The sequence below is a fragment of the Physeter macrocephalus genome, chromosome 11 (assembly GCF_002837175.3).
Source record: "Physeter macrocephalus isolate SW-GA chromosome 11, ASM283717v5, whole genome shotgun sequence".
NCBI classification, from domain to species: Eukaryota; Metazoa; Chordata; class Mammalia; order Artiodactyla; family Physeteridae; genus Physeter; species Physeter macrocephalus.
In genome coordinates this window covers 56,151,318-56,175,917 of record NC_041224.1, presented here as the reverse complement: position 1 = coordinate 56,175,917, position 24,600 = coordinate 56,151,318, and the positions used below count along the sequence as shown (strand labels likewise).

Here is a 24,600-nt window from a genome sequence, read left to right as displayed (position 1 = left end):
CATGAGAGGGGTGGGATAGGGAGGGTGGGAGGGAGGGAGACGCAAGAGGGAAGAGATATGGGAACATATGTATATATATAACTGATTCACTTTGTTGTAAAGGAGAAACTAACACACTATTGTAAAACAGTTATACCCCAATAAAGATGTTAAAAAAAAATAAATAAAGATAAATAAAAAAATAAAAATAAAAATAAAAAAAAAAAAGATCCTAGAGGCTGGACTTCCCTGGCCTTGCAGTGGTTAAGAATCTGCCTGCCAATGCAGGGGACACGGGTTCGAGCCCTGGTCCGGGAGGATCCCACATGCCGCGGAGCAACTAAGCCCTTGCGCCACAACTACTGAGCCTGTGCTCTAGAGCCCGCGAGCCACAACTACTGAAGCCCACGCCCTAGAGCCCGTGCTCTGCAACAAGAGAAGCCACCGCAACGAGAAGCGCGTGCACTGCAACAAGGAGTAGTTCCCCGCTCGCTGCAACTAGAGGAAGCCCACGCGCAGCAACGAAGACCCAACGCAGCCAAAAATAAATAAATAAAAGACTTAACCTTTAAGAAAAAAAAAAAAAGAGTGAAAGGAAAATAAGCTTGAGAGGAATAGTGAAGGTTCAAAATGGTTCTGGGGATGAACGGCAAAAGCTACCGGGAACATGCACCAGCCCAGGGGTAGAACATTGGCAGAACATCGACATCCAATTGTGTTATTTGAAAGTGAAAACAACAGAAACTAAACTTGCAAGGACTAAGAAGGGAAGGACGATCAATTTAAGGCTGCAGTTCTATAACAGAATAACCTCAATGTATGCTGCATTAAGAATGAGTAGGAGCTCTGGCCATTTTTCTCAGTCTTTAAGGAACTCTAGGGCGGGGGGGAGGGATAAATTAGGAGGTTGGCATTAACACATACACACTAAAATATATAAAATAGATAACCAACAAGGACCTACTGTACAGCACAGGGGACTATACTCAATATCTTGTAATAACCTGTAAGGGAAAAGAATCTGAAAAATATATATATATCACTGAATCACTGTGCTGTATACCTGAAACCAACATGACATTGTAAATCAACTACACTTCAGTTAAAAAATAAATAAATACATAAAATTTCCCTCCAAAAAAACAAAAAGAACTCGAAGTAAGATGTAAAGTTTGCTAAAATATCTGAAGTCTACCATGGTTTGAGACACACACCTAGCAAATTAGAAGAAACATTTTTAAAATGTGCAATCCATTTCAGAGAGACATAAGTATTTTCATTATGTAGTTTTTATTTTAGACGAACATTATTGTAAAAAAAAAAGTTCACCTGGAATAAAATCCATTTTTTCTTAAAAAAAACACAGCATCATTATCAGTACACAGTTAATGAATTGGCTTAAACAAGATTAACAACATGACAGGTCCACTTTATCTGCAGGAGCTTTTTCACATTAAGCCATTGGAGCAAAAGTAAAATATGCTGAAACTTACAGTAGGATGATTCTATGGAAAAAACGGATATTTCCCATTAGGGGCATGATTTTAGTCAAATAGTTTACAGTATTTTGCTTTACAGGGACAGTGTCAGCTGCAAATAAACAAAACCCATCTGTAAGGCCATAGGAATGAATTATAATTAAATTCACATTTTTAAAAAAGGTAAGAAATAAAACAAGAAGTTCTATTAGTTCTTGGCAATAAGAAATGCAATTGCGTGTGGCACAAGCATTTCAAAAAATGAAGTAAAATTTGAAAATATCCCTAAAATAATTGTTTGCTAATTTTCATTTCTGTAAATTTCATTTAGATTTGTTTCATAGTGAACATGACACCCATTAATTTTATTAGTCTGAAAAAAGACCAATTCTACTGTAAAATTGTGCTAGCATTTGAAATTTTATTAGTATATCCTGTCCATCTAGGTCCCTCTAGGACAAGGAATTTCATTTTTAGACATTCCCCCACCCCCTTCTTCGGATATAACAAGAAGGAAAAAGGAATGTCCTTTCTGTTAAAAGAAAAATTATAAAAAATCTGACAGCAGAAATGAGTGCTTAAAATCAGAGAAAAGTAAACCAACATAATGAAATGCTACTTTAAAATTTTAAGCTTAGAAGCTCATCTTTAAAGATTAAGAACTAAATTTATAAAGAAATCTAAGTCATGAACTAGGAAAGGAAGTCTGCTTACACGTATCACTTACTGTTCATAGGAAAAACTATAAGCCTTAATACAGATTCTCAGCATTCAGAACCTGTAAAAAGGAGTTATAATCTCTTATTTAGAAATTTCTGCAAACATTTATCTATATTGCACAGCTAAATTTATTAATGGAGACAGGAAGATAATACTTTTTTTGCGCTACTGGATATGACATGTATGTTCTATCCTAAACTACCTGCTACTTTTTCCAATGATGCCTTTAGTTCAAAACAAAACATATAGTCTAAATTGTGTTGGATACTTAAAGACTGGCTCACTGTTTCTCTACTAGGTATTAGAATACTAGTTAGCTAAATGAGGTATAATTAAAAAATAGTCCTTCAAAGTAAAGAGTATAGTCTTCTGAAAATTTATAACAAAGACTGCACAAAATGTTCATGTAAATAGTAAGAAACCCTGCAGCACCTCCTAATTGATGCACAGGTGGATTATTTTCTCATAATCTGTCTGAAGTAAAATATAGCTAAAATAAGTTCCCAGTGAAACGCTTTACAATCAACTGATTTACATGCTACTTAGTTACAGCACATTTTCATTGTCTGATACCCTCAGACTCTATTTGAAAAGGTCTAGTCCAATCATTGTCAAAAATTAGCACACTGATAATAAAATGCAGCCACTGAACCACTAATACTGCTGCAATAAACCTTCATGTACCTTTATCCATAAAACCACAAAAATGTTCACACAAAACTAGATTTCAGCAGGGAACAGACAATTATCTGTCACTAAATTCATCTACAAATAGAAAAAATAATGCACTATATGTACATTATTAAGCAAAGTGTAATATTTACTGGGCATTTTACCATGCAGAAAGTGAATCTCCTATGGTCTTAGCTCAAATTATATACAATCTAGCAAAGCTAAATGTAAGAAAATAGCAAGGACAATTTATTTCTATATAACAGTATATACCCCCAGTTTGCTGCTACTTCAAAGAACACTTTTAGACTCATCTAACTTTTATAGGCTCTTTCAAAGGGAAGTTCATGGAGACTAGTTATTAACCCATATGAGACAACAGAAGAGAGAAGGAAAAAAAACAAAAGCAAAGCATTCTGTTTAAAAAAAAAAAGAAAAAAAGGCTAACCACAGAATATGTCAGTTTTGGTTTGTAGACAACCCCTGAGATATAAACCAAAGTGTTAAGACACCAAAGAGTTGGAGGTAAATTACTAAGAGAGTTACATTCATACATGGTGTCATAGCACTTGCCTTTTAGAAATTACCTTGTTACCATCCAGAAAGCTTAACTGCTGGGATCTTTTTCTGAAAATCAGTGAACACAAGATGTTTCTAAGAAATTATCTTTTTTGTTCCAGAAATCTATCTAATTTTAAGATGGTAGACTTACAGTCAACTTTTGATCAAGGAACTACTGATTTTACTGGGACACCAACTGGTGCCTTTAAGCCTATAAGTACAAAAAAAAAAAAAAAAAAAAAAAAAAAGGAAAGAAAAAATCAAGGAGACTGAAATTTGTGAACAATAAATTTAGTGAACCCATCAAAAATAGCTCTGGTATATATTTCCTGCCACTACATTGTGCATAAGTTTTCAAACAAGTAGTAAAGGTTGACTGGTCCAAGTATTCTAATGGTACATCTTAATTTGAAGCAGAATTCTCTGAGGTAACAAGCAATCCATTTCCACTTTCATCTCCCAGACTTAACTATCAAGCATGATGGTAATCTTTGTGAAACAAAACAGGTATAACAGGAAGAATAATTATTATTTCCTAATCACCTCTTTATTACTCCCTTCTGTGTTATGACACTGAAGGCTAGAATAACAACAATGAATTTGGCACATTAAGTTAACACTAAATACCTTTTTTTCTCATGTGACGGTTTCATCTACAAAAGGCATACCAGTACCAGTGTTTGGTGAGAAAGGCAGCTAAGTTTTTTGGTTGGCTTTGGTCCAAATGGCTGGACCAAGTTCTATAACAATGCACCTGAACAGATGGAACTGGGTTCTACACATTCAACAACAGCTGTTGTAAAACTGAAACCATGCTCATATTTGCTCTAATGAAAAGGCAAGACTTTTCCTAGAGGCTGCACTAGGTCTAATTAATCTTATTTTTTTAAAAAAAAGCCCAAATTTTTTTTAAAAAATCATTATTTTCACCATTACCAAGAGCTATCTCTATGAAATTTATATCCACAAATTAATCTCTATCCCTATAAGTAAGCGTTCTGTGAACTGACTCTAATCTAACTCTTATTAATTCTTGCAGACAGGGATTATGATAAGAATTGGGCATTACTACTAAACCAACAGCTAAGGAGTGAATCTAAGAAAAAATATATTATGTTTGCTGATGTGACAGAACAACAATTAGATTCTGAAATAAAACCCTAAATAGTGTGTCTCTCTGTCTATGTAAAATTTCAGTTTAAGAAGCTTACACTTAGAAACAGACAACAATGTTCAAATATGTTATGTTTTAGGTGAGTGATCATAATAGGTCAAACATAGGAAAGAAGAGCAAATACAAAACTCAAGAAAAGCGACATTAAAGTGATTTCCAAATGCAGTGTCAATAGATTAGGCAGAGGTAATCAATAAATCACCTGAAAAAGTGATTTATTCAGCTACCCAGACTCTCTAGCAAAACAGTCAGGAATGAAGCAAAACTCTAAACAATCTGAAGAAATAAAGAAACTGTGGCCTTTGATGAACAGATGGGCATTTTTATGAATTTTTAAGATAAATTTTATCAGAATTTAATGACTCTTTTATTTAAGAAAATCAGAGCCCTTAAATAAATGCTATCAACGCAATAACATTTGGCCATATGAACCTGACCAGATATGCTATAATTTTCGTACATTAACCTCTGCTTTAAATGTTCTCCTCTTTTTTTAAACATTCCCGAATGCAAATTTGTCTAGAACCTCATCAGACAGAAGTGTGCAGATATGAATCTCAGATTGTGCTGTAACAAGGAAAGGCTAACAACTGATGTGCAAAGTGAAAAGAAAAAGATAGCAGCTTCTGCAACACGCAATAAAACAGAGGAAAAACAAGTTAAGTCCTGCACGTGTCTCCACTTCATTGCTTCCACGTTTGAAAGAAGAAGACCTGTTATCTTGATGGGCCATGAGGCTGGAATCCACTGCACATTCTGTGTGCAGAATCTAGGTCTAGGTTCAGCAGTGCTCTCAGTAGCAGCCAGGCAGGATGATTCTGAGGCTGGGTGACCTGTGCTTTCAGAGAAGCAGGAAAGGGTCCTCTAGGTGTGCTGCAGTCTCTCAGAAAGAGTTCATCAAAGTAGCGAACAACGGAAGAAACTGGTCTTCTTTGATCGGTTTTCTGTTATTTTCACTGGTCCACCTGCCCCTGATGAATTGCTGTCATTCTAAAAAAACAAAAGATGGAGTTAGCAAGGAAATAAAAGTTTCATGGTTTGAGCCCAATTATCTAAGAAATAAAAAAATATTTAACCATGCCATAAATGTGTCCTCTGTAGAGTGGTTAATTAGGAAGGGAACTAGTTAAGCTCTGATGTTGTCTGTTTCTTTGGAAACGGTGGGTTAATATAGGAAAAATATTTTAAGGCTAGCACCTAATATATTAACCACATATTAGGAAGTTCCTAAGTCCAGTTCAAAAAAATTATAACCAAAAGAGTGTAAAGTTTCAAGGGTAATAATGGATACAATGTTAAGATACTGGGACAGGCAACTCCTTTCTTGGAGGTAAGAAAGAAGAGTTGGTAACATAAGGTATACAATTATATGCAAGATTCAGGTTAAACCAAACTTTCCAGGATGTTGTAATGATTTATCACTGAGATTGTTTCAAATTTAAGCAAACTTCAGCGACTTTGAGATCATAATTATATAGTGATATATAGAGAGATAAAAAATTTAATTTTGCCATTACTTTAATTATTCTGATCAAAATTCAATTAAAGACCACTTAATGGGGATATATGTATATGTATAGCTGATTCACTTTGTTATAAAGCAGAAACTAACACACCATTATAAAGCAATTATACTCCAATAAAGATGTTAAAAAAATAAATAAATAAAGACCACTTAAAGAGCCAGAGGAAAGAAGTGAAACAGCTGCAGCTCAGAAATAAGAAATTTGAAGAAACAGAAATAAGAATCAAAGTTTAAGCAGGTGAAAATGTAAGTCAGGGAAAAAATGGGTTAATGTGAATATATTATAATCAGGCCTATCCTTTAATTAAATAAATAAACAACACAAATAAGAAAACAAATTTTAAAACAGCATAAGGAAAAAAAAAATTATATGTCATACAAACCATTTTTCTGTTGAGTTTTGTCATTATATCCCGTGCAAGTGTAAAAAATGCCTAAAGGTAAACCAAAGATTTCATTATTATATGTTTATAATATCTTTTAAAATAGAAATGTAGCCTTTTTTAATTATTCATTATAAAATATAAATATATTACTTTGAGGTTTTTAATTGAGAAAAGAACATAATTGCAATCACAGTAGACACATGACTACTGTAACTTAATTTATTTTTTTTTTTTTTGTGGTATGCGGGCCTCCCTCTGCTGTGGCCTCTCCCGTTGCGGAGCACAGGCTCCGGACGCGCAGGCTCAGCGGCCATGGCTCACGGGCCCAGCCGCTCCGCGGCATGTGGGATCCTCCCAGACCGGGGCGCGAACCCGTCTCCCCTGCATCGGCAGGCGGATGCGCAACCACTGCGCCACCAGGGAAGCCCCTGTAACTTATTTTTCATTTATCATATCATAAAGGTTTTCCAGTGTAATCAAACTTTCATTCATCAAATATTTTCTGCACATAACATCTGGCACAAGTTCCTAATATGACACTTGTTGAATTATGGGTATAATAAGATCACTTGGGAGGCAGAAGCTCTAAAGCTCCTGGGCATCCCCAGAGTGGGGCACAGTTCCTGGTCTAGGAGATGCTGAACATCTGTTTGATAACTGAAGGAATAATTATGAATTACCCTATAGCTCTAAAATTTGTTTTCACAAAAATCTCCACCTTTTATTCCCAACCTCCTCTCTTTCAAATTGCTTTCACTCTTATACCTGAGAATATATAACCTCCCGTGTCGCAACACTCCAAAATCCCAACAGTTCCTACAGCTCAGCTAAATTCCCCACCGTGGAAATCAGTGAAATAGAAGCAGGACAAATCTCAGTGGCATTTTATGCCTAGTGCCTCTTGACCCAAACCCAAGCCAAACGTTTTTAAAACCTGTCATCCCTGGGACTTCCCTGGTGGTCCAGTGGTTAAGAATCCACCTTCCAATGCAGAGGACAGGGGTTCGATCCCTGGTCGGGGAATTAAGATCCCATATGCCGCAGGGCAACTAAGCCCGTGCGCCACAACTAGAGAGCCTGCGTGCCACAACTACAGAGCCCATGAGCCGCAACTATTGAGCCCGTGCACTCTGGAGCCTGCATGCCATAACTAGACAGAAGCCCAACTGCCGCAATGAAGAGCCTGCCCGCTGCAACGAAAGATCCCCTGTGCTGCAAATAAGACCCGACGCAGCCAAAAATAAATAATTAAATTAATTAATAATAATTGAAAAAAAAACTATCATTCCTACTTTGTTTCTACATGACTCTTAAGGCTTCCTCAGTTGTCTCCATGCTAAACCCACTGGTATGTCAGTCTGTTCCCAATCACTCCTAATGCCCCCAAAAAATGTTCAGCAAAAGTATTATTATTAAACCTGTCAAAAAGAAGCAATATGATAACTACTATTATCACTCACTGTCAGTGTCTCATTGTCACACTGGTCACCCGTGAGTCAAAGTTTCTAAGTAAGCCCATCTCAGTTTTTGAGGCTAAGTTAAAGCCCTGGGAAAACTGCTAACTTCTGCAGAATACCTGGCCAGAATAAGCAGCTCAGGCAATCCCCAGGTCTATATTTCCATAGCTCAATGCTCTCTTCTCTCTTTTTTTTTTTTTTTTTTTTTGGCCACACCGAGCAGCTTGCGGGATTTTAGTTCCCTGACCAGGGAATTCCCAACTCAATACTCTCTCTAAGTCACAGGTATGATCAAGGCTCAGGACTAACAGAGACCGAAGTCTGCTCCATTAAGTCAGGGTACTAAGTCACAGGTATGATCAAGGCTCAGGACTAACAGAGACCGAAGTCATTAAGTCAGGGTACAGAGCTCATTCTGTGGCAGCAATCCTACGTGGGCCATCTCAGTGAGCAAGCTTTTCTCCTGTCTCCACCATTAAACCTGACTGAAGAGGTTCCCCTCTTTCTGATGAAAGGAAACCCTTTTGTAGCAAGCAGAAGGAAGTATTTTTCTGCGTATCTATGCTTGAGTAAATAAATCAGTAGAGGCTTCCTGTTTCCTAACACCCATTAGCCAACCTGAAAAAATGACTGTTAGTTATTTAAAAGAAAGAAAAAGTTCTGATCAGTGTCCACTAGTCGAATCACTTAAGTCTCAATTTTTAGCCATATGTCATGGTGAAGAGTGAATAGCTTGAGAAATTAAATGTTTATGAAACCATCAGTTTTATTGTTAAATAAATTATGTGTATTAACACATAGTACATGTATTATTTTTATGATCAGTTTTAAAAATGTTTTTAAAAAAGAAAATATTATCAACAACTCTGTGCTTGGTAAAGAAAATCTATTCTTAGAAGACCTTAGATAATTTGGTCTTAACAGTTAACTTACTGAAAACTTAGTAAAACTACTCTCTGATAAACACACTTTCTTATTTCTACTTAATGCCATAGTGTTAAAATGTATCATGCTTAATCGACTTCAAACATGGTCACTATGGGAATCTGTTCAATAAGCTAACAGTTTAATTCTCTCTTGAGAGAGTGCAGACATGAAAGTAATTAAGACTCAGTGCTACACGCTACTGTAGGATGACATGGACAATGATAAATGAGCAGAGGACACTGTGCTTGGTCGGCCAGAGCAGGATTTCCAGCTTCCCAAACAAAGGGCAAAACTGAACTTAACCTGAACTTCCATCTTCTGTTCAGTGACCCTTTTTTGGTTTTTTTTGGCTGTGTTGGGTCTTCGTTGCTGCACGCGGGCTTTCTCTAGTTGCAGCAAGCGGGGGTTACTCTTTGCAGGCTTCTCATTGCAGTGGCTACTCTTGTTGAGGAGCATGGGCTCTAGGCACGCGGGCTTCAGTAACTGTGGCCCGCGGGCTCAGTAGTTACTCCGCAGCACGTGGGATCTTCCTAGACCAGGACTCGAACCCGTGTTCCCTGCACTGGCAGGCAGATTCTTAACCACTGCGCCACCGGGGAAGCCCTGTTCAGTGACTCTTAATTGAGCAATCTAATATATCCCATGTGGAGGACGGGTGTTAGAAATCCAACAACCAGGATCCACATAAAAGTCTGAAGCATAAACGTTTACAGAATGGAAGTGGTGTTCCCACAAGGCGTTCACTAAGTCAGAAAATATCAAGGCTTGGAGAGCTGCTTGAACACAGGCACCTAAGACACTAATGCTACTATGTAACAAGTCACCAAACAATTCCTTCTCACCTCTTCTACATTCGTACTGGATTTTGCACTTGTCTCCAAGAATTTAATCCCATAGTCAATTGCTAACTGAAAGACAAAGAGAAACATTTAAATTCAGTGCAAGTTTCTTGAACATATAGAGCATTTATATTTTTTAGGTTTTTCAGAGTCCTAAAGGGAGAGTACCTAGTTCAGAACTCCTGTGGTTCTCAAATTTCTTTGCTTTCTTCTACTGTATCATGTTTGAAATTTAGATATCTAACTTTATCACCACAAGTAAGTAAAATGGCACCACTTCCACTCAAAACATAACTTAAGTACTTCCCTTTTTTTCTATTATACCTGTAGTTCTCTAATAAAATCATTAGCAAACCTATGAGACATTCACCCCTATCATTAATTTGGGATACATCTGCCCCTTTTATCTGCTCCCAAAGTACAAACCTCCAACAGTTACTATTGTAACTTTTCATTATTTTTTAATAAATTGGTGCATAAAAGAACAAAAGCTTAAAATACTAAGTACTCACTGCTTGGGTTTCTATTGATTGTGGCAAATTGTGAACTCTTCTACATTTCCATCTATTTCCAAAGAGTTCCCAGTTCATTTGCAACACCAAGATTAAGTGAATGTTTTTAGGGGAAAAAAGTTCGCAGTCAGATTGAAAAACAAAATGCATTTTGCACGTATCACTAAAAGAAGTCTAAAGCAAAATTCCCAGACTTAAAAAATTGAAGTCTCTAAGTCAATGTGGAAAATGTCATAGAAATGAATACGTACATGTAATAAACTCTTGTTTTGCAGGACATAAAATAGAGAAATGCCTATAAATGATATCCGTAGCTTAATGAAGAGTTTAAAACTCCATAATGACCTAAATCTAATGTGTAGTAAAATATTCTTAGGAAAAAAAAATGAATTGAAAAATGATGACTGTTGAAACTTCACCTATCCTACTACTTTCTTTTCAAAGAGAATGAACTGGTTTAACTTCAAAACTGGGCATTTACACACAGATATGGTAGAAATAGCCTGAACTCTAAGCTGCAGGAATCTGAAAAAGGACCAATTTGTATCTCCCAGAAAAGAGCAAATTCTTTAGGAATGAGTCATGACTACACAGTATATGGAGTTGGAGCTCGAATACTAATTCATACCATTCAAGTATGGATTACAACCCTTTTGTTGTTTTTTCAACAGATTAAAATATAGATGTTTTTTAAACTTAAATCAATAATTAAATAATAGTAAGAAAATGAATGCTTAACATGAGTAGATTCCAATCTTTATGCATTCAGTTCAAATTTACCTTCTCCCCTCTTTCTTTTGACACTTGTCTTTTGTCATTCATATCACATTTGTTGCCCAGGATCATTCTTTCAACATCTGAAGAGGCATGCTGCAGGGAGAAAACAGTATGTTAGACAAACAACCTGAGGAAAAAACTGTTACTCAATAGGCAAATCTTAACCTGTCAGAAACAGATCCAGAAATTTAATTATAAGACAAATAATCTTTCACTCAGCACAAGGCCTGATTCACAGAAAAATTTTAAAGATGAGAGGAGGGGAAAGCTACAGCATAAGAGTCCATGCAAACTTTTTTCCCAAAGGCTTGCAGTCATTCTCATGTCTTTTTTGGTACATGAACGAACAAAAATAAAACGTAAAGTTATCTAACAAAAAAACTTCCAAGTGTTAGTTTGGGTCAAAGAAGGGAGAAAACCTCAGTACTAAGTGAGCCAATGCAGAAGGTATTCTGGATTCTGAACTAAAACAATAAATTCACGTAGGTTAATATAAATGTGTACGAAATTATTTCAGAGTCAGATTTCTTTCTGAAATGTCAAAGACATTTAAAAAAATCTTCATACCAATAAAACTGGAACTAAACCAAATTTTAAATATCTAAGATGAAGAAAATGTTAGAAGGGCAAAATGATAAACTGCCAGAATAAAGATATATGTTTGCCCATCAAACAGCACGGCGGAACAGACAGAACCTGAGAACCAGAGGTTTTAATCCTCGCTCTCCTTTTTAAAGGCTCTATGAGCACATGCAAGTCACCTCTTTCTGGCCTCAGTCTTCTCATGTGTAAAATGGGGGCTTGGATTAAATTATTTTCAAGATCAGGGCCAAGTTTAAAATTCTGTGAAACTGCTCCTCTGTCTGCACGCCCCCCTCCCCCAGTCCAGCAGAGAAGTCAGACTGGCGGTACCAGAGATGTCACCCTCCCTGGCACGCCTCAGAGCAGAGGGCCTGACCTGCCCACGCCCACGTCCTACTTCCTAGCAGCTCAGCTGAGTGATAGGGAGATAGAGGAGCCCTTTATAAGCACCCAGCAGGACTCTTCTCTAGTATCTATTCTCTTTCCATACATACCTCTTCAATGTTTCTTATCCAATTTTTAATATTGTCAAAGGACTTTTCATTTGTGATGTCATAGACCAGCATAATTCCCTATAAGAGGAAAAAAGACCGTTATTTAGTACTTTATATACTTAAAGTTAAAGAATATAATGTCAATGTACTCTTCTCCAGAAAACTTGTGTTTGTCCTTTTTCTGTCTTTATAAAAGGAATTTATAATAAAAATTTAACGTACAGAAAAACAGAAATAAATAAAATCTTCCATTGTCTCACCATGTAAATAAATATTCTGTTAACATTTTTTTCACTTTTAACCTTTAATGAATTAGTGATTATGGTAAAGGTGATACACCCTTTTTACCTGACCTCATATAATAAAACTGGCACCAACTGAAGCTAAAAGGATGTTTAAGTTAAAATAGAGATAACATTGAGAGTAAGAGGTAATCACTTCTGTTGTGCACTTGTTTATTCTAAGTAGAAATTATCTTGTTTCTGACTCTTATACTAAGATTGTAACCATATGGCTTTAGATTTATTTCTTTTTATATGAACTGATTGAAATGTTACTAAACTAAAAAAAGTTACTATTTGTCTAAGTAAATCACAGACACTTAAAATATAATGCATTTGTTAACAGTTTAATGAAAAGTATCCTCATCATATTTTAGAAGACCCCACATCTGGTATTTTTAAACGGCTTATATTCTAAATGTTTCAATTGACACCTGTATGCTACCTATTCCAAAATCTGTAACCCAAGACCACGCTTGTGTATTAAGTGCTAGATCCACTCCCCGTCCAACCATTTCAACAAATATTTAGTGAGCACCTACTATATGCCTGATAGTATACCAAATGCTACTAGTAGTGAATAAGATAGGCAAGGCCCCTTCTTCTCATGGATGGCTAGCAAAGAAAACAATGAACCAATAATCATATAATTAATTATAATTTAGACAATCGCTATGAAGAAGCATGAGGAGCTCTGAGTAAAAATGCTAACCTAATCTGGTTGAGGGGCTGGGGTGGCTCAGGGAAGGTTTCCCTGAGAAAATGACATTAAAGCCAAGGCCTGAGAACTGAGTAGACTTGAACTGGGCAAAGGGGTAGAGGCTGGAGTGAAGAGGGGAAGCCCTCAGTGCCTGGGACATAGCAGAAATGTGATAAATATCTTGCTCACCAGGAAGGCCCAGAACCTACTAGGTTGAGTAAAAGACTGGCAGCTTGGGGCTTCCCTGGTGGCACAGTGGTTGAGAGTCTGCCTGGTGATGCAGGGGATACGGGTTTGTGCCCCGGTCTGGGAAGATCCCACATGCCGCAGAGCGGCTGGGCCCGTAAGCCATGGCCGCTGAGCCTGTGCGTCTGGAGCCTGTGCTCCGCAACGGGAGAGGCCACAGCAGTGAGAGGCCTGCGTACCGCGCAAAAAAAAAAAAAAAAAAAAAAAAAAGACTGTCAGCTTGGCAAGAGTGCCCAGATCCAATGGGAGAAGGGCACAAGATGAGGCCGAAGACATAGACAGGGGTCAGGTGTGCCTTGGAGAACACTGACAGGGCATCGGCTCCCAGATGGCCCATGTGGTCACCGAAAACTCAACTAAGTGAAATAGGAAGTTGTCTTTGTCCCCTTCAAATCTTCTCTTCCTCCTTGTACTCTCGTTTTGAAGAAGGGCAATACATCCCTGCCAGCCAGCCCAAGCAGACCCCTGGGAGTAATCTGCTCCACCACTAGTCAGTCACGAAGTCCTGTAGACTCAACAACCTCCACATTTCCACAGTCTGATACCCCACATGCAAGGCCTTACTCACATTCTCATCAATTAGCCTTTACCTGGATGACTTATGTCTCCCTGCTTTCATTCTTAACCTCCTCTAATCCACTCTCCATAAGGGCACCAGAGTTATCACTTCATTGCTTAAAATCCTTTGGCATCTCGCCATTGTACTCATAATTAAAATTCCTTAAATAGCAGACAAAATCTTTCAGGGTCTGGCTTCCAACTTTGTAAATAAATACAAAATATAAATGTAAATAAATATAAATCATATAAAATACACATAGATAAAAGAATCCAGGAAACATAGCAAAATGTTAACAGAAGCTATCTCTTGTGGTGGGATTTTAGAGATTTCTTAGGATTTTCAAAGCTTTCTATACTACATGTAACCTTCTGACAACCAGAAAAATATACATTATTATTTAAATTTAAATGACAAACAACATTCTTCTCTATCCTCCCTCCTCCTAGCCTCAAATGCAAATGTTTAACTTTGGCTACACTATAAAGTAGATTTTACAATTACCAAGGTAATTAAAAAAAAAAAAATCAAAGTGGAGAACTGTACACTTAAATGTTAAATTTTATGTTACATATATTTTGCCATAATTTTTAAAAGCCTCAAAATGCAATCTGAATAATTCCTGATTCAAACAGCTTAGCTACCTACAATAGTAAAATTAAGCAAAAAATTGCCAGAGCTTTACTTCCCTTTGGGCTATGTGGACAACCTTGATCTTTACTGCTGTCTGTCAAGTAGCACTCTGGGTGGTTAGCACAGGAAGTGTGAACACAGTGTAGTGGTTAAGGGCACAGATTCTGGAGTCAGAGGCATCAAGTCTGGGCTCCACCACATGCTACCTGGGAGATCCTGGAGAAGTTATTTTATCCCTCTCAGTCTGCGTTTGGGAAATGAGGACAGCACATTTTCCACACTGGATTTTTGAGGATCTACTGAGATATTATTTGTAAAGTACTTTACCTAGAATCCAGGACACAGCTTGGACTCAATAATTGGCAACAATTATTAATTTGTATCTTTGGTTTCAGTAGCAGAAACCCTTTGACTATTCCCTATGTTTGTAAGCTAGTTGATATTATGAATCAGCTGGAAATATAAGTTCCGGTATACCAGGTAAAAACTTTATATATCTAGTATACATACCTTTAACAACAACGGCCTCCTACGAGTTCACAAGACAGTACTGAGAAATGGCGATAATACAATGATATGGTCCCCTTTCCTCCCAGAGCCCGATTGTCGATCAGGGTTACTGCTATGCCTACAAATGTTGCTGAATAGTTTGAAATAGACCAAAGGACTCTGCCACGGTGTCAGACTCAGTACTGTGCTTACCAAAACGCTGCATACCTAAGCCAACCAAACTAAACCTGCCAGAACCACCACCTGTTGAAATGAGAACTCAAAGGCCCCGCACCCCACTGGAACAGATGACACGCAGGATCCAAGACTCAAGCAGAGCAGGATTTCCTGAACATGTATCTAAGATTGTTTCTAGGTCTGAAATTGTTCACTGATTCATTCCTTCAGCAAGTATTTATTGAGCATCTACTATGTGTAAGGCACTGGCATTCATAGTAAAACAAAAGACAAAAATCTCTACCTTCAAAATGAAAAGGACAAGATATCTTAGAACAGCAACAATTTCTAATTATTTGCAGTAATGTGAAAAAAGGCTAGGCAATAGATAAATGAAATCTAAATTAAAGAACACATTTCAATGATCTCTTTCCTTATACCATGAACTAGAGCTACACAGCCAAGGAAGACACTTGCTCCACATTCTAAGTGTTCTTGCCCACTCTGTATTGAAAACAAGCTTGCAAGTGGTATCAGTACATCATTCCTAGAAAATAAAAAAATTGGTCATTATAAAGGCCTGTGTTTATAAGATGCCTCTAATCAAAATTACCTATAAACTATTCTAAATCAACCCTGTTAAGATGTTCTCATTTACCCCCAAAATCCTTTCTGGAGGAAATAAACAGCAAACAAACTTCTCCACACCAAGGTAAGTCCCTTCCCTTTGATTCCAATCTAAGCAAAGTAGAGAGTAGCTGACAACTGCCCTTCTTAAAAGGATGACCTTTTACAATCTTCAAAATATTATAGGGTGGAGAACACATACATATAAAATGGTTAGTGATATAGAGTCCCAAGGTGGTAGAGCTTCAAAAAGGAATTCCCAAAAGGAATCCCCAGCTTCTGTGTGGGGATGTCACTGGCACCCAAATACTGGAGGGTGAGTGGTAGTGGAGAAGGAAGGGAGAGCAGCATTGATAATGGAGGGATCTGTGGATTCAGATCGCACCTTCCTGCGGCAAAGGGACAGCTAAGACCCCTACAGCTCCGTCATGTCCACACCACTCTCAGAAGCACAACGGTCTTTTATGCAATGAGCTGGGTAAGTTGGCAGCTGGCACCCCAGAGTCTACCAGGCTGGGCTACGTGATCTCAACTGTTCAACCTTCCAAGATTCTCTGAGCATATTGGGTTTCATCATCATTTAAAGCTCCAAGTTATACCTGGCTTAGGCCTAAAAGCCAGAGATAAAGCCCTGTTCTGGGTCAGACGTTTTAGGCTTGGTTCAGTAGAGCCCAGCTTCTAAGCTGCCTTGCTCACCACTGTACTCACAGCACCACACAGAATCTACCCTGAGCCAAAAATATAATGGGTTGTATAGATGAAGCATCTTAGGACGGAAAAGAGCCAAGTGATGAGGTTATGATAACAAGGATAAGGCTAGGATATAGCACAGAAGGACTTGGTAGTCAAGATTCATCAGATTCTAAGCCTCAGAGAGTCACAGATCATTTGGCTACTTCCCGGCCAGCTGGCAGAATGCTGGTGGAGGAGACTCCAGAGAGATGAGCCAATAGGAGTGGATGCTGTGGACCTGGTGAGAGATAAGGGATGATGGCGGCAGGGCTGAATGGGGAGAGGGTGCAAGAAATGAATATTTAGTCACAGAGCTTGTGGTTTGCTAAGATTTGGCAAAGGTATTAATAAAAAGGACAAAGCACAAAAATATACGATCGCTCAGAATGTGTGGAGGAGTTCTAAAACATCTCCAAGCTAATTACATGATTAATATAATGAAGAGTAATGGTAGAGTACACAGCTACTAAACACAAAACATAAAAACCCCTTTAAATGTCTTGTTTGCACATCAAAAAATCTATTTACTCCAATGTACCAGACTCTAGCTTGAATCCTACAAACTTGACGAATGAATATTCATGTTTTACTTCCACAAAACCCTAAAACACACTCACCATAGCTCCTCTATAGTATGCTGTCGTGATGGTTCGAAATCTTTCCTGACCCGCTGTGTCCCTAAAATTTGAAACAAAGGAGAGAGTGGTTTGCAAAGTCATCACAAGTATCGCCGAGGAGACACTCGAAGCTGTAGGAGATATAATTGTGGTCTGCTCACAAATGCAGTGGTTTCAGGGAGATGGGGAACAAGACACAAAGGGAGCCTGTTGCGCCTCTGGAAGCCCGTCGGGAGCTCACAATGGCTTGGGTGAAAAACTTGGACCTTGATGACAAAAGCAGCAACAGGAAAATGCATGGTCCTGCTAGGAACGGGCATGTTGTGTTCGTCAGTCAGATGAGGAACAGAATAGAGAATAGTTCTAAATTCTTGGACTCCTAGAGGCAGTTCTAATCCTTTTTATAAATGCCCAATGATTAAGGCATTTGCTCTCTTGACTGAAAGTCTGATTTCTGTACAGAGCAAGCAGTTGGGCTGGACTTACTACCGTGTAAATTGTGCGCAGCAGAGCACACTAAAATGGGTCTCCTCAAGAACTTTTTCAGCTCTAGAGCCCGTGATTAAATGAGTCCATGGAGTTCAACACATAATTGTTGACAAAGACTTCAAAATATGAACAATACCTCAAAATTACATCAACTTGCATTTATTCTTGCTTTTTTGGAGGATGACGTACCATTTAAATACATTCTGAAAAATGCCAACATTTTGAATTATATTTACCAAAGCCACCCCTATAAAGGAAGTCAAATTTCCTTGATATCTGGGAAAAATCAATATTCCTAAAAGAAAAAAAAAGCATTTGTGGAAATACACTAAAAAAGAAGCATTTGTGAAAATATACTAAATCTAACACACACCAAACCCAAATGAGATAAAGGCCTAAGGGAAATATAGTAAATTTAAAACATTAATAAATACCTTACCATTTATGTATACCTTACATAAAATGTATATCTTACATAAAATACTTTCACATGGTGCTCAAATGATGCCCACCACAGCCCAATGTGGTGGTATTACCATCATCCTTGTTCTACAAAAGAGGAAACAGGCTCAGGTGGGCTGTGGTCCCAGTTCTGCCACTAAACAGCTCATACCCTTGAATGAGACTCAAGCATTCTAGGCCTTGGCTGTTTAGTGCAGGCCATGGCCTCACACTACCATCATCTTATCCTGCCATCCTCTCACTGATCAGGATTAGATACACAGGCACTTGTTTGGGACTCAGCAAACAAATCATGAGGAAAACAGGGGCCAAACACCGTTGAGCAGACTAACCATATTTTATTTATTTATTTATTATTTTTGGCTGCGTTGGGTCTTCGTTGCGGCGCACGGGCTTCTCTAGCTGCGGCAAGCGGGGGCTACTCTTCGCTGCGGTGCGCGGGCTTCTCATTGCGGTGGCTTCTCTTGTTGTGGAGCACGGGCTCTAGGTGTGTGGGCTTCAGTAGTTGTGGCACATGGGCTCTAGAGCGCAGGCTCAGTAGCTGTCGTGCACGGGCTTAGTCACTCCATGTCATGTGGGATCTTCCCGGACTAGGGCTCGAACCAGTGTCTCCTGCATTGGCAGGTGGATTCTTAACCACTGTGCCACCAGGGAAGCCCAGAATAACCATATTTTGATTCTAACATGCTACTTGATTTAGAACCAGCTCTGCAGCAAGGATGGAGGAGAAACCCTACCATCCTAAATGCAGGTCATGAAGATTGAATGGAGACTACTTTGCTGCCAAGAGGACTGATAAATAGTGCCATGGGGTTCTAATTAGCTGATTACCCACAGGCTCCTAGAAACAATCCTTATTATGATCAGGACTGTATAGCACAGAGTCACAGATTCTCTTTGCTTCCCCCTTAAAAAAAATTTTTTTTTCTTTAAAATATTTGACTCTTATTAAATACCAATAGATGAGAAGAGTAGCTTGTGGTGACCTACACAATGTTTTCCAGTGAAGTATACAGGGAATCTCTCTCTATACAAGGCTAATACATGAAGCTGACACAAGGTTCCAGGAGATTTGGGTAGTTGTCCCAGCTCTATCACTAAGCCAGACATATGCCTTCAGATGAACTTAACCACTCTAAGTCCCAGTTTCCTATAAAAGAAAGGCTGGCGGATTTCAATATAAGGTTCTAGTTCTATCCCGGTTCTAAAATTCAAAGAAGAAAAACAGCCTATGGAAAAAGCTGATATATATGTATTACTTTATTATTTTGCCCTATTTCCTTCTTAAGTCTATGATGCTCTAAATTTCTAAGCTTTGTTTCCTGCTGTTATTGTCACGCATTAGGTCAGTAAACATCATCAAAAACCTTCCTCAAGGCTCCAAATCTATGTGGCTCCATGGAAGGCCCTACACTGAAAGCAATTAAGGAGGTTAAAAAAAAAAAAAAATCTAAGAGTTTGAGTACAAGCCAAAAATATTCAACCAGGCAATCTGCAGGAACCATATTTATTCATTGTAGTGTGACAAATTCTTGAGGAATTAACCAGTCGGAGTTGGCTGATCATAAGGAGATCTTTGCCTTGCATATTATAACATGAGAGATGACAGGCATGCCTTTTCCCTTCTTTATTTCCCAGCGCAGTGTTCCCCATTTTTTATTTAAGGAGAAGAAATATGCAAATAAATGAGAAAATATCAGAGCTGGAAGGGAACTCAGATGTCATCAGTCTGACCAATCAATTTACAAATGAGGACAAGTAGTCCCTAAGAAGGGAAGTAAATAACACCAAGTCTTTAATTTAGAGGCTGGACTCCAGATCAGCATTTTGGGGTAGGAACTTTGGGGTTCCTACCACTTGACTACTTTGACTTATCTGATTTCACAGCTGCAACAACTACAATGGAAAAATAACTGACACGCTTTAGAATTTAGTTTCCTCCCCTATAAAATTAGCATTTTGGAAGAATGAGCTCTCAAATTTCTCCTGGCTGTGAGACTTAGTGATATCATCCTTACCATCCCACTCTTGGTGAAGATACCTTCGAATACCTACCCATTTCCCCTTGGTTCTGATAAAGAAGTTTTAGCTACCAAACGATACCTCTAATTTACCACAATTCACCTTTTAATTCCCACATTCAATTCCTGATTAAGGTAGAAATGCTGTGTGCATATATTTTTTTTACTTACCATATCTGAAGCTTAATTTTCTTTCCATCTAGTTCTATTGTTCTGATTTTAAAGTCAATTCCTGCCAGAAAAAGAAAGAAAGACATGCTAAATTTCTTCAAATATAATCCAAGTCTTATTAGGAAAAGGACAAAGATTTCTTTTGAAAAAAAGCTCTCCAACGCACTGGAAAATGTGAACACAGAGAGGGTGTGAATGGTATGTTTCCTCTGAATACAGGCTGAAGAAAGGAATGCTAATTACTCTGCAAAGAATTCCCACACATGTTAAATGAAACGTATTATATGCCTCATTATTTTGACACAAACGGAACACATCCCTCAAAGGTACATAATTTAGATAGATGGAGAACATGCCATATTTTCCACTTCCTGAAATACAGATAAACAAAGCTTCCTACCCACCCCTCGTGCCCCGGCCTTCCCTAAAGAAGCCCGTGAGGCCTCTTTTTGTTTTATTTCCACCGCCTTCCATTTGTTTCTTTAGAATCTGCAACTGACTAAAAGAAAGAAAAAAACAAAACAAAACCCACCTATCTGAAGGCAGGGATGAGAAAGCCTGCATATTTATTTTATACAGTCAGCAAGTACTTCACATACATGTTAATAAAAATGTTCCCTGCATCTTTCTGGCTAGTGCTGAAATAGCTAAAAGGTCTTTTTAGCCCTGGCTGCACTTTAGAATTACCTCAAGAACTTAAAAGAAAAAAAAAATACTCATGACTAGGCCTGCTCCCTTCCCCAAATTATGAGATTCTGACTTAATTGGTCAAGGATGGGATCTGCGCACTAATAATTTTAAAAGCTCCCCAAGTGATTCCAACCTGAAGCCAAAGCTAAGAAGCACTCAATCAGCCTGACAGGTAGCATGTGAAAGTCATTTGTGGCTCCAGCACTCAACAGTTCAACCACTCCCTCACCTATCTCCCCCCACTATGGTAGCTCAAAACTTACTCAGCAATTTCAACTACAAAGAACCACAAAGTCCCTGACAAATATCAGCATCCTCTACCATTTAACAGGAACAGGCTGCTGCTCTTTCTGAAGGGACCAGTTAGTGAATACAGCTCGGGTGCAATTTGCTAAATCCTCATCTGGCTACTCAGCTTTGTTTCAGATGTTTCTACTCCTTCACATTCTCTATAGAGCCTCTGAAAGTGGTTTCCAAGACATTTCAAGAAAACATCAATTATGCATCCTCTAAAGTGATGGAAACATTAACTGCAGCTATTTCGAGGGAGAAAAGCCTTCAACAGCTACATTACTACAGTATTTCTACATATTAACATTGAGAACGCCCAAAAAGGATGCTTGCCGGCTCCCGCTTCATATATGGCAAAGGCATAAACCAAGTGGATTTGCCCCTTCTTCTCTGCGTGGCACTTTTCCCCCAGGGAACCTTTTCAGGTACACTTGTGAATCTTGAAATATGCAACAATCACACCCAAGCTAATCCAGCAGAACAGCTTCTTATTCTTTCCCTTCACTAATAACCATGTAATGTTAACAAATACAATCTCATACCCAATACCCCCAGGTTATCTGGCTCACATTTCCTCCTCTAAGGTACCTCAGTATTGCAGGGTCTGCAGTCACTGAAGCAAAACTGAGCAACACAGCACAAATATTATTGTTAGCATCACACAGAATTCACTGTGGCCATCATTCATTTAAGATTTAACACACATTGATTTTTATTGTGATTTATCTTTTTATATATCTCCAAATCCAGTGTAACAAAGACCCTCTAGGGATTCTCTCTAGCCTTTTATCTCTTTTTGGTCCTCGCATCAAGAACAATGCCAAACACGCGGTTGGCAAGAAATAAATGTTTCTTGATGTTAACATTTTTAAAAAATTCACAATTTTCCAAATTCATAGAAACAGAAAATAGAATGGTGGTTACGAAGGGCTGAAGGGAGGGGGCGGGGAAGGAGAGCTGTTGTTTAATGGGCATAAAGTTTCAGATTTGCAAGATGAAAAAATTCTGGAGATCTATTTCACAACAATGTGAATATACTTAATACTACTGAACTGATCACTGAAAAAATGGTTAAGATGGTAAACTTTATTTTATGTGTGTGTATGGGGTTTTTTTTAGCACAGTAAAAAAGAAGAAAAATTCATGATTTTCAAAATACTTACTGTATCTCCAGAAAATAACTTTCTTAACTGGAAGACTAAAGTCATCCAACATTCCATCTTTTAATAGTTCATTCACATTTTAAGTAAAAGATGATGTCTATCAAAATGCCTGCCAAATGAATACTTTTCCTTATTCTATTTTACTAAGATGGAACTCCGGTTCTTTCAAGGTTGTTTTTACCTGTAGTCAGGAGTCATGGGCAACTTTTCCACCTTCGTTCAACAAAGCCATTTTGAGGCGCCCTTAAGTCTCAGTTACTCTCCATTCATGTGAAACACTGAGGAAACTTTCTACTGACCCAGCCTTTTGTTTTTTGTATTTGTTAGAAGGATTACCTTTCTGTTATTGGAGGAGGTTCTACCATTATCTGTGATACTTAACCGTCTGTTCACTATTCAGAGGTTTTCAACATTTTATAAGAGTTGTGAACTGGTATTTAGCTTTCGTTGATGCTGCTCTCAGGAGCCAGGTGACAGACAAATGCTGTAGAGCACAGTCAAATTAGCAGAACTTGAATTTCACTAAAAATGGGAAATATCACTTATGTTATTATTGAAAAGCCCTGGCCCTGGAAGTCAAAAGACCTAGACTGTAGGTTGGGTTCTGTCATTAACAACTTTTAGGAGGTTGCCTATCTGTTCTGAACCTCCACATTCTCATCCATAAAAAAGGTTGAGAGAATCTCATTAGATAAATTAGATAATGTGCTTGATTGTGCTGTGGGAACTCTGAAATTCCACACAGATGTAAGATATTACACATTCAGATGCTGTTATCCGGCAGATCTTGTCACCTCATGCATGGATTATGGTAATAGCCTCCCAGGGCGCTGTGCCAACACCTCTTGCTGGTCTAATTCCCCTGCATGCAACTGTGAGAACAGCTTTCAACAACCCCTTTGGTAATGTCACCTCCCTATTCAAGAAGCCATGGATCCAACTTCCTCGGCCTGGCAATCCAGCCTTCCCCCCAGGTGCACCGCTCTCCCGACACCGCCACCCTCCCAGCCTCTCTCCAACTTCGGCCTGTTTCTCTCACTGGGCCCTGCACCTCCTCCCCTCTGCCCATGCATGGCTACCTCACTCGGCAGCCTTCTCTGAGGGTGCCACCCTACCCTGCGGTCCTCTCCACTCAGGCCTGTCCATCCCTACCTCCAGGCCTGGTTTTGCACAGCAATTCAATACTGTGTTACTGGGTTTATTAACATACTGTCCTGAACTGCTCTCACATCAAGTAAGGGTTCCATCCTCTCTTTGCCAGTTAGGTTGCACACAGAAACATGTATGCAGTAGATCCTATAAATGAAAGGTTAAATACCCCTGCGTAATTAAGTAAAGGTTAAATTCTACTAAGTGTGGAGAGAGCTAAGATAACCTTGGAAGTTCAAAGTTTTGTCAGCATACTCTCGTGAGAATAGTAGGGATGCTGAGAAATCTTATGACACTAAGAAAATGAAGATCTCTACATTACAATTAGTTTTGACAATAATATCAGTAGAATATATAGTGCATTAATACATTAATACTATAAAGGAAAGACAACTTTCTGAGGCTACTCCAGGATTAAAAGAATAACCAGTCCTAAGAATGATCATATATCAATTAGGACGCTTTCTGCTGCAAATAACAGAAACCCCAAATCAAACTAGCTTAAGGTAATTTGTTGACTCATATGACAAGCCCAGTGGTGAGCTGGGGTTCAGAGATGGCTCAATCCAGTAGTTTTGGCTCCTTTCTCTGTACCTCCTTTGGCTCTGCCCTCATGGGAGTATCAATTTCATCCTCTGACTGATAGCAGTTCCTGACTACAACAGCAATACCGAGAAGAAAAGAGATCATCTTCCTGTGCCTCTGTCTTAAAACTGAAGAAATATTTCCCCAAAGCCTCCAGTGACCTTTCCTTCATGTCTCATTTCTGGATTTAAACCAAGGGAATGTCAAGTTCTGGGGGCCAAGACTGAGCTCCTGAACTAATCACTGCCCCGGGCAGTTACCAAGATTGGATTAATCTAAACCCATCCCTAAATTCAGATTAATCAAGGCCCATCCCTGGAGCTGGGTCACTCCCCCTGATCCTGCTAAAAATAGGAGAGAGGGGAAAGCTGTTGGATCAATCAATATCTGTTAGCTAATACAAGTTTATTTAATAAAATTTTATATTCATAGCTA

The 24,600-nt window shown here is 38.5% G+C and overlaps 1 protein-coding gene across 1 annotated transcript; it reads right to left on the bottom strand.

The window, feature by feature from the left end:
• Positions 1 to 1,250: 1,250 nt before the first annotated feature.
• On the bottom strand, positions 1,251 to 20,388 carry RAB8B (RAB8B, member RAS oncogene family). Its single transcript, XM_028495357.1, has 7 exons — positions 20,288 to 20,388; positions 17,145 to 17,205; positions 12,084 to 12,161; positions 11,011 to 11,100; positions 9,722 to 9,787; positions 6,493 to 6,543; positions 1,251 to 5,574 (listed from the first exon to the last, which is right to left on the bottom strand). The coding sequence occupies exons 1-7, from the start codon at positions 20,371 to 20,373 to the stop codon at positions 5,482 to 5,484; spliced, it is 525 nt and encodes a 174-aa protein (XP_028351158.1). The 5' UTR covers positions 20,374 to 20,388; the 3' UTR covers positions 1,251 to 5,481.
• Between the last annotated feature and the right edge of the window lie 4,212 nt (positions 20,389 to 24,600).